General features: G+C 22.6%; 2 protein-coding genes across 2 annotated transcripts; one reads left to right on the top strand and one right to left on the bottom strand.

Annotated features, from left to right (window-relative positions):
• Positions 1-1,165: 1,165 nt before the first annotated feature.
• On the bottom strand, positions 1,166-7,287 carry LOC127286534 (probable 26S proteasome non-ATPase regulatory subunit 3). The gene is made up of 2 exons (XM_051312978.1): positions 7,172-7,287; positions 1,166-2,797 (listed from the first exon to the last, which is right to left on the bottom strand). The coding sequence occupies exon 2, from the start codon at positions 2,772-2,774 to the stop codon at positions 1,275-1,277; it is 1,500 nt and encodes a 499-aa protein (XP_051168935.1). The 5' UTR covers positions 2,775-2,797; positions 7,172-7,287; the 3' UTR covers positions 1,166-1,274.
• A 324-nt stretch (positions 7,288-7,611) lies between these two features.
• Positions 7,612-11,031, top strand: LOC127286823 (uncharacterized). The gene is made up of 2 exons (XM_051313426.1): positions 7,612-7,895; positions 9,682-11,031. The coding sequence occupies exon 2, from the start codon at positions 9,799-9,801 to the stop codon at positions 10,252-10,254; it is 456 nt and encodes a 151-aa protein (XP_051169383.1). The 5' UTR covers positions 7,612-7,895; positions 9,682-9,798; the 3' UTR covers positions 10,255-11,031.
• Positions 11,032-11,150: the final 119 nt, after the last annotated feature.

The raw sequence follows: 11,150 nt of genomic DNA, 5'->3' as shown, positions 1-11,150 counted from the left end.
TTGAATGTAATTATTTTATAAAAAATATACCTATAATGCAACTTAAAATTTAATGGTACAAAGAATTTTAAAAATAATAATTTACTGTAATTAAAATTATTTTGTAATTTGCTTTTTATATAAAAAAAAAAGAAAATAATTTTTTTTAGTTACTAAAAAATATTGTACATACAATTGCAAAAAGAATTCTAGAAAAATAAAAATATTTAATTATAAATTTATCTATATAATAAATATTAACCTGATCATTAATTTAAAAATTTTTTTTTTGTTTTTATGTTGCAAAAAAGTTGATAAATTAAATGAAATAAAAATAAATCAAATTGGTAAGTAAATAATTTTATTATTATTATAATAATTAAAAGTTTATTTAATAATTATTTTTTATTCAAATGAAAAATAATTATTTTAAAAATAAAATTTTTTTCACCTTCTGCGAATGTGGATACATAATAATTTTTCATTTTTCTTAGATATAATTATTATATAATAATAAAATGCTTGGTCTGTCCTTCTGTTCTAACTTTGAAGTTTTTTAAGATTTTACTAATTATATCAGCTTAAATTTTGCTATTGAAAAATTTTTGGAAAAAAGACGATAATATTTTTTTGGTATTTTTTAAATTCCTATTTTTTCATTTTAAGATATTAATGTGATAAATAAGCTTCTAGAAAATTTTACCCAAATCCATTAAAATCTGTTTAAGTAATCGTATTTACAAAAAAAAATATCCACCTGGAAAATTGATTAGAATCTCATATAACATATTTCTATATAAAGAAAAATTTGTTTCAATAATCTTTAAAAATTTTATAAACAAAACGACTACAAAGCTTTCTCCACGAGGAAGCAAAATTAGGAAAATATTTTTAGAAAAAAGGATTATATGATACAATATGATTAGGAAAAAATTAAGAAAAACGGAAGTGACCCAGTGGGGAAAAAACTATATTCGTTCTAAAAATGTTTTAAGAATGTTTTTAAAACGTTTCATGTCTGCCAAATAATGTTCTGGAACATTATTTCTTCTTCTTCTTCTTCTTAAATGACTTGAGGCTTAATCTTAAAATGTTCCAGAACATTATTTGGCGGACATGAAACGTCCTTAAAACGTTTTTAGAACAAATATGGTTTTTTGCCCAGTGGTGAACAACTCAAATCAGGAAATTTGAAACATGTTATTATTATCATTATAATTATTGCAAATTATTAAAGAAAAAAAAAAAAGAGTACAATGTTAAAGTAATGAAAATTTAAAAAAAAAATCCACATTTTAAGGAAAACCATCGTCATCCTCTTCTGCCATTTCCTTAGCAAGTTCAAGATCCTGTTGTTCTCGTTCACGACGTTCCTCCGCCGATTCAAGATCTTTACCATAAGATTTTGGTGGATATCTCATTGCTTTTACACTTTGATTATGTAAATCAAGACAAAATGTAATTCTCTGATGAAATGCAAGTAATGGCTCGCGCGTACAATAAATATCAGTTGTTTCCTTGCTGCGCATATATCCATTCTCAGGATCAAGTGTCGCCTCAATAACACCATCTCTAATTGCTTTGGCGACAATAAATTCAGCGTCAACACCCGAATCAAGACCCAATTTTTGTGCAATATCAGCTGGTGAAATTCTTGAATATGAAAGTCCAATTGAACGTATCGCTGTTTTAATGACATTATGTCTCAATCGTAAAATCAATGTAAATGTATGATCGGCACGAAATTGTGGTCCAAAATTTTCAAGTACTTCACCAAAACGTTGAAGATTACCCAAACGTACGGCTTGTGTTAATTGAAAATAAGGAGCTAATGCACGACGCAATGCTGCTTGACGAAATATTTGCCTCTCTGGAATATCACCCAATAAAAGTTCAACTGTAACAGCAAGTTTTTGTACAGTTTGACGAAAGCCAACTGCCGTTGTTTGTGGTGCTTTACGCATTGCTTGAACTAAATATTTATGTGCCGCTGAATATTCAAGTCTCGCCGATTTAATACGACCCAAATAATAAAGAAAACGTGCCCATTCATTATTGCTCGCCGATTCAGGAAATGTTGATTTAAGAACAAGTTTATCGGCCTGATCATAAAGATTATAATGAAGATAATTTCTCAATAGACAATTAATTAATACCGCTTGTCCTTCAAAATCATTACGCAATGTTGCCGTACGTAAACGTAAATGAAGAAAACTACGTATTTTATCAAGTTGATTTGTTAATTCATAAGCGCGCGAATGATAAAAATAACATTTTGCCGCTATTAAATCCATTGAACGACGATTTTGTGCAACAATTTTTTGCACCAATGTTTCAGAACATTGAACTGCCTCATTATATTTTCTTGTGTCAATTAATTTAACGAGAATCAAAAGATGAATATAGGCATCAATTTCAGGAAGAAGTGGCAAAGCGGAACTACGAAATCTTTGAATTGCAGCCTGTGTACCCTCAGTGTCCATTGGCTCTTCAATCCAAGCAAGAAGCGCATCACGTTCAGTTGCTGATCGTGTAAAAAAACCACCGACAATACCACGAAGAACAACTGGATTTAATTTATGACGAGTATTTGGTAATGCACGCAATGCACGAAGAATAAAACGTGGCTCTTTATTTTGTACGGCACGTTCAATTTGACGAATGTGTTCACGTAAATCTTGAATTATTAATAAATCATTGTCCTTCTTCTCGGTTGTATCACCTGATTCTCCATTAACTGCGTCTACTGTCAATTCGACGTCCATGGCTTCAACTGTTTTTCCCGATACTCCCATTTTTGAAAAAAAAATGAAACCTTCTGCAAAGAAAAAAAAAATTATTACAAAAAAGAATAGATTGTAAATCGATCACTAAAAAATGAATGGCTGATAGTAAAAACGGGTTAAAAAAAATTTCGTTAGCAAAAGAAAGTGAAAAAATTGTTTTCATTTGGAAAAATTAAAAAAAATATACGCTACGAATAAAAAAAGAAATAAAAGTTTAGTCAGGGTAAAAACAGTTTTCATTAGACGAAAAAATGATTTAGAAGTTAGTCCTATTTTTGCTCGCAATAATTCATTTTAGATTCCGCTTTAATTATCAATTACATTCTTCATAATAGATTCTTTAAATTTTTATTATCAGGGTGTCTAATAACTGCTAGGAAAAAAAATTCCCTGACTTTTCACTGATCTAAATTACACTAAAAAAATTTTATTTTCATCAAATAAAATTTATTTTGATACAATTAAATCATTTACCTGTGTATTATCCACTAATTTCATATCTATTGGAACCAAATAAATAATGTTTCGTAACAAAATAAAATATTTCAGTGAAATAAATAAACTAATTGGGGGGACGTATAAATATTCTCAACATTTCATTTAAAAGAATTTTTACGGCGTCAAATTTTAAATTATCAAATTTTTATTTAGTAAAATTATATAAAGCAGATTTTCTAGTACATCGAATTTCTAATTAATACAATTTCAATTTAACGGAATTTATGTCAAGAAAAATTGCATAAAAGAAAAATTTTTTTTAACAGAATTGTTATTTTTGTAAATTTTGATTTATTAAAATATTTACTTAACAGGATTATCATTTTGAATAAATCCACAATTAACAAAATTTCTATTTAACAAAGTTTTTATTAAAGAAAATTTTAATTCGAACTAATTCTTATTTAACGGAATTCTCATTTAAGAAAAATTCTACTAAGTTCTTTTTTTTATCAATTTTTATAGACATAAATTTCGTTAAATTGAAATTATATTAATTAAAAAATTTTAAAAAGTATTAGAAAAAAATGCTTTCAGGCCTCGGATTGAATTAAGGTAGTATTACTTTATTTAAAGAAAAGAAACCTTCTGTGCAATATTAAGGACGAATAGTTCTTGAAGAAAAATAAAAAAAAAAAAATTTTTTTATTAGATCTTTCTGGTCACCAGAAGGCACTGAAGTCAAGGTCAAAAAAAAATTTGGTCAATCGGCGGACAAGCTCTGCAGCCTCTCAGGGGCATCGGATTTAAAAACAAAAAAAAAGCATTTTAAAGCTGAGACACGTGGTTGAGCATTGTTTCATGCCCGATAAAAAATATTTAAAAATGACAAAATGGCAACGAATTCAAAAAATTTTGCAATAAAAAGGGGTTTTTTTGGGCAGTTTTTGGATTGTAGCTAAAAACCAAAAAAGAATAGATAATCGGTTAAAGGCATAATGCCTACAGGCTTTAATTACGAAGAAAATGATATTTCTTTCTTTTTTTTGTTAGATAAATAGAACCCGAGTTATATTGTTCGCCAGTTTAAAAAACATCGTTTCGAGAAAAACGCGTTTAAAGTTTTAACTCCCAAATCTACAAATTTTTAACAAAGTTTGACGCTGTATTTTCGCAATTAAACTCTATAAAAAAAAAAGTTTGCAATAGCCATTTCTTATGTGCCAAGAACCGCTCTTTTGAATGGTGCATAAGAAAATTTTGTAAATTTTTAAGTAAAACAAATTATACTTGTTTCTTTAAATAAAAAACGCAAAACAGACGCTGTGTGCGTGAATATACACTGCGCTGCATTTTATTCTGTAACTTTTTTTATTTCTTCGAATTTTGATTTAATATTTTGAGATTATATTTCCAAGATGATTTGGAACAGGAAAATGCAAAAAAAAATTCGATTTTTTTGACCATATAAAGTGTAATACTACATTAAAAGGCACAAAAAAGTCGTTTCAGTCGATTTATATTCTAAAAAAAGTCGACTTTTTTTTATTTTAACAAAAAAGTTTTATAGATTTTTAAATAAAAATTTTTTTAAATAATAATAATTTTGGAAGAGTTAAAGTTGAAATTTTTAGAAATAATTGAATTTCAAAAGATTTTGTTAATTTTCAGACAATAATATTAAATTTTACACAACTAAAAATAAATTTATCAAATAACTTCACGGAGAGAAATCTGGTGCGATTTACGCATGAGCATGCCCTTAGGAATATAGTAACAGACGCTTTCAAGCAAAAATCCTAAGTGAGCGAGGTATTATTGTATGAGTCTCACCTGATATTCAGATGGAATCTTATAGTTTTTGCTTGGAAGTGTCCATGCTATATTCCTATGGACTTGCTCATGCGCAAATCGCAGCAGATTTCTCTCCGTGTTTAGATAACATTTTTTAAAAGTAATTGAATTTTCAAAGATTTGGAATAGAGATTTTTGAAATTAATTGAATTGATTTGAAATTTTTTTAATGATTTCACTAAAAAATTTATTAGAAATTTCGGACAAAAACAAAATAATTTGAAAACCATTTTTAATTGAAAAATGGTTTCAAATAGTTGAATTTTCGAAGAATACTGTAAAAATAGTTAAAAATAATTTAATTTCAGGAGAGCTATAATTGAAATTATTAAATTTCAAAAACTTTTAGATGGAAAATTTTAAAAATAATTAAATTTTAGAAGCTTTTAAATTAACAATTTTGAAAATAATTGAGTTTTAGTTGATTTTGGATTGAAATTTTTTAAAATAAATTGAATTTCAATTAAAATTTTTGATAATAATTTAATTTTAGTTGATTTTGGATTGAAAATTTTGATAATAATAAACGAAAGGGCTTTTGGCCCGTTGAAATAGAAATAAATAAATAAATAATAAATTTTTAATTGAAATTTTTGAGAATAATTGAATTTTAGTTGATTTTGAATTGAAACTTTTTTTAAATAATTGAATTTTAATTGATTTTAAATTGAAAATTTGGAAAATAATTGAATTTTAAAATTTTTTGAAAATAATTGTATGTCAATTGAAATTTTGAAAATAATTGAAGAATTTGATAGAAATTACTGATAAAAATTGAACTTAAATATCTTTTTAATTGCAAAATGCTTTCAGTTAATTAAATTTTCGAAGAATATTATAAAAATCATTTAAAATAATTGAAATTTTCGCAAAAATAATTATAAAAAATCTATTAAATTTCATAAAAATTTTAATTGAAAAATAGTTTTTTAAAATAATTGAATTTGTGATGAATTTCATTAAAATTATTAAAAATAATTAATTTAGTGAAGAATTTTAGTTAAAAATTTGTGAAATAATTAAAATAAAGAAAATCTGCATTTTATATTAAAAAAGTTTTTTTTATTAAAAATTTTGTAAAAAAATGTAAAAAAAGGTCGAAAAAGTCGTATTTTTGAAAAAAAAGTTGGAAATAGTCGAAAAAATCGTTTAATCCGAGGCCTGAACTTTAAATGTTTTTAATTGAAAAATGTTCTCAGGGAATTGAATTTTCTAAGAATATTATAAAAATTTAATTGAAAAATGGTTTCAGACCTAATTCAATTTTTTTAAGAATATTAAAAAAAATCATTAAAAATAATTGAATTTTGGAAGAGTTACAAGAAATTTTTTTTAGAAATAATTGAATTTCAAAAGATATTGTAAAATTTTTTTCGAAATAATTGAATTTTGGAAAAGTAAGAGTTAAAATTATTAAATTTCAAAAAGTTTTAGATGAAAAAATTTTAGAAGGTTTTAAATTGAAATTTTTGAAAATAATTGAATTTCAAGTGATTTTGAATGTAAAATTTTTGATAATTTTATTTTTTATTATTTTTTTTTTTTAATTTGAAATAATTATTGAATTTTATTTTATTTGTAATTGACAAATAGTTTAAGATAATTGAATTTGTAAACAAATTCATTCAAATTATTGTAAATATTTAATTAAGAAAAGAATTTTAGTTGAAAATTAATTTCCATTTAATATTTTCATCCTTTTTTTTATAAAATAATATTACTAATAAAAACAAAAAAAAAATATGTCAATGACAATTTCTTTTTTTTCGGAGCAAAATGGAAATATAACCTACAAAATTTATCGGCGAAAATTTCTATTAAAATCAGTAAAAAAAATACCTGATAAACACAAAGAACACTGATTTTTATAAAAACAAAAAAATTCACACTTATTAAACTAATTTTTTTGTAATTAAAAATTTTTCTCCCCTGACAATTATAACAAAAGAAATGAAAACAGAAAAGTCATTCTACCAAATTATAAACCACAAAAAAAATTGTATTAAAATTTTTTTGGTTAAAAACTTTACACAAACACACACTTTTAAAGAGAAGTCACTTTTTTTTTGCTTTTAATATAAATGAGAAATTAATTTTAATTTCAGTATACTTACAAATTATTTATATTTTATTTATAAAATGAAATTATAAAACTTGTGTAAAACTTTTTTCCACTTGCATTATCATCTCATTGAATGAAAATACGCATGCGCCACTATTTGACGTTTTCATTGGAACACTAGCGCCAAAGTTGTTAATACTTTTCCGCTTGGCGGTATATTTAAATTGATAGAATGGAGTTTTCGACTTTTTTCTCTTTTATAAAAAACAACATGTAAAATTAAGTCAATTATTATAAATAAAAATTTGGAAAACAAAAAATTATATTTGTTTTAATAATTAAAATACGGTTGAGTATTTAATGAGAGAAAAAATAGAAAAATGAGAGAAAAGCAGAGAAGCAAATCATATGAGCTTGCGTTTTGAAATAGGAAGAGAGAGAGAGAGAGAGAGATGAGATGAGCTTTAATAATTTGACGCAGGCTCAGTTTTGCACAACTGTGTTGTTTTGGGTAGGGCTAGAATTTTTTTTTTCATCAGTTTCCACAATTTTGTGATGTGAAACACTTGAAGTTTATTCTGGTCAAACAGAAAAAGATTTTATCGAGATTTTTCAAATTCCATTACACACGAGAGACTCGAAGATCGATACATACAATTTTTTTTTTTTATTATTTTAAATTAAATGTTCAATGTTTTGAAGCTGATTTTGATATTTGATGAAAATTATCAAAAGAACTAGGACAAATTTTTAATGTAAATAAAATAATAATAATGGTACGTAAATATATATAAATATTTTTTAAATTCTACTAATTTAAATAAATATTTTAAAAATTTATAATTATTTTTTTTTTAATGTTGGAATTTTTAATTTTTAAAGAAAAAAAATATTGAAATTCCAGTATTGTGAAATTTCTAATACGAGAAAATCGATTATTTTTTAATTAACACCGAAAGCTTTTTATATTACATTTTTACATCAAACAAAAATATTATTTAATTAGCGCGATATATTTTATCATTTTTATGAAAAATTTTATTTAAATATATTTTTAAATTTCGTGTATATTTTAAATAAACAAAAAATTTTTTTTTCTATCATTTTCTTTACAAAATGGAAAAATTTCATTTAAAAATTTCTCACTTATTAATGATTATTAAAATTATTAGTTATTAATAATAAATTTTAATTAATTTTAAAAATTAAAATTATTTGTTTCGTTTAAAAAAAAAAAATATTTTCGAAAATCAGTTATTTTTTTTTAAATTTAATATTGTTTTTAAAAATTCAATTATTTGCCAACTTCAATGTTTTTTTTTTATTTTAATTGTTATTTAATTGCAATTGTTATTAATTAAAATTATATTTTGGAATTTAAAATAACTTTAAAAATTTCTTATTTTATTTTTTCTTATTAATAATTTTAATTTAAAAAATATTCTTCTTAAAAGAATTAAAAAAAAAAATTATTAGTATTTATTATTAAATTTAAATATTAATTAAATTTATAGAATTTATTATTAAATTTAAATATTAATTAAATTTATAGAATTTATTATTAAATTTTTTATTTATAGAATTTATTCGTATTTTTTATTTAAAAAGATTTCATTAATTAGAATTTTTTTTTTTAGTTAATTTTAAATTTTGCCGCGAAATACATTTTTTCGTTGTTTGCTCGGTCATTTGCCAATTTCTGTATAAATGAAAATAAGAAATTTTAATAATTCAATGAAATAATAAAGTATAAATAAAAAGTTGGGATAAATTAATGAATTTGGTGAATTGAAATTTTTGATATTCAAAAAAAAATTCGACTCTTTTAAAATTCTATTATTGAATATAAAAATTCTATGAAATTAAAATTCAGTTACATTTTAGAATTTTTTTTTTTAAAGTTGAGAGTAAAGTGGAATTTTGTAAAAATATTTTTATAAAATATTTTCTAATAAAAATTCAATTTAATAAAAACTTGTTTAAAAAAAACTTATATAATTCTGTTAAATTGCTAATTCGAAAAAATTGCAATTCGGCTGAAAAAAAATTGTATCTTGTGAAATTTTTTATTAAATAAAAATTCTATTTTTGAAATTTTATATATTATTACATAAAAAATTTTTTTTTAATTAGAATTTCTATTCAAAAGAATTTATTTAGCGGAATTTTCCTTTTTTAGAATTTGTGTTATTTAAATTTATCCTAATTTTTAGGTAACAAAATTTTTATAATTAAAATTTTTACATTTACAAAAATTCTAATTTAATCGTATTGAAATTTTTTTTTTTTTGTCGTGAATATTTTTATTTGCACAAATTGTTATTCGTTATAAGAAAAATAAATGCTTTAAAAATTGTATTAATTTTTAAAACATCGATTTTTCATTTGACCGAAATTGCCAATTGACCGAATAAATTAACGGACAAAAAAAAATTTTACCGCGAAAATTTAAAAATTGATAAATTAAAATTTTCTTGAAAATTCTTTCAAATGAAAATTTTTAACTAATAAATTTATTCATTTAATGAAAATGAAAAAAAAAAACAATTTTTTAATTTATAGATGATTCTTCATAGAAAACGTAGACTTGGCTAATTCTTCTTTGAGTCAAGAAAAAAAAAAAAAAAATTCCACAATCATTCGATTCAGAAAAGAAAGAAGAAAAAAAAACACAGAATCATGCAATTTTCACGAAAAATGAGTGCACAAAATGTGATGGCAAGTGTATCGCGAGCATTGGGAACACATCGTGACAGTAAATGTCCAAATGAAATTAAACTTGCACAACACGAGAGCAAAGAGAGTATTTATGAGCCAAAACATAATAAAAAATTAATTCGTGTCTTAACAGTAATTGCATATTTAATTTCAGTTAGTTTAGCTGCAATTATTTTGTCACTTTATTATGCATTTATTTGGGATCCAAGAGATCGTGGACATTATGCACTTAAACAAACATCAAGTCAATTCAATTTCAATAAATATGAAAATATTTCCAATCACATTTATAATACAATTCCCGAGCAATTGACACAACATAATTTAAATAAAACATTATTCGCTAATTTATCTCGTAATCTTAGTCAAATTCATCATAATTTCATGGGAATTCATCATAATTTTACAAAAAACTGATTAATTTAAAAAAAAATAAAAAAAAATAATTATACATAAATACTAGAAAAAAATAATAATAATTTAAATATGTAGAGTAATTTTTATGTTCCGGATCTCATAAAAAAAATTTTTTTTAATTCCATTATTTTTGTTTAAAAAACGAAAAATTTTTTTATCCGGAAAATAAAAATCATGCTGTATAAAAAAAGTGAATATCATTGATAGTTAATTATATAAGGAAGAGTGGGACGTGACCAATTAATTAAGAATTTTTGAATTTGAAAATTTTATTTATCAAATTATTCCCACCCTCCCCTACTGTTAATTATTGTGACAAAAAATCAAATATTTCCGCGTGTACGTAACTATAAAAAGAAAAAAAAAAATTATTTTCTTTTTCCAAATAGAAAATATAAGTGTCTCTTGTACCTTCTATTTTATAATAATGTATTAGAAAAATTGATAGATTTTGTTAAAAAAAAATTATTTTATTAATTCCCCAAAAAAAATCGTTCCAATTCTTTATTAAATTTTCGAAAAATTAAATACTTATATTTTATCATAAATATTAGCTAACTAAAAGTTTTTGATTATTTATTTAAATCTCTTTCTCATGTGATAAAAAAAGCAAAAAAAAAAATCTCGAATTTTTTATTTAGACTATTAACTTCGATTTATAATAATTGTAAATATATTTAAATTTAGGGGAAAAAAAAATTACTTTTGTTATACAGAAAAGTATTCATCGTATATATATATTTATTCAAATCTAATAAAAATTCTAATTAAAATGTATTTCTCGACTCGAATTATTAAAAAATACTTATATTTATTATATTTGAATGTAACTTTTATAATAGAATCTATTGTAAAATGTTAATTAGCGAATCTTTACTGTAAATGAAATTATATTT

Source organism: Leptopilina boulardi, unplaced genomic scaffold (assembly GCF_019393585.1).
Source record: "Leptopilina boulardi isolate dan_hultmark-lab unplaced genomic scaffold, ZJU_Lbou_2.1 LbouV2_362, whole genome shotgun sequence".
In the NCBI taxonomy this organism is placed as follows: domain Eukaryota; kingdom Metazoa; phylum Arthropoda; class Insecta; order Hymenoptera; family Figitidae; genus Leptopilina; species Leptopilina boulardi.
This window is presented reverse-complemented; position numbering and strand designations above follow the sequence as displayed.

Excerpts from the sequence above, each read along its gene's own strand:
- LOC127286823 (XM_051313426.1), top strand. The coding sequence starts at position 9,799 with ATGCAATTTTCACGAAAAATGAGTGCACAAAATGTGATGGCAAGTGTA.
- LOC127286534 (XM_051312978.1), bottom strand. The coding sequence starts at position 2,774 with ATGGGAGTATCGGGAAAAACAGTTGAAGCCATGGACGTCGAATTGACA.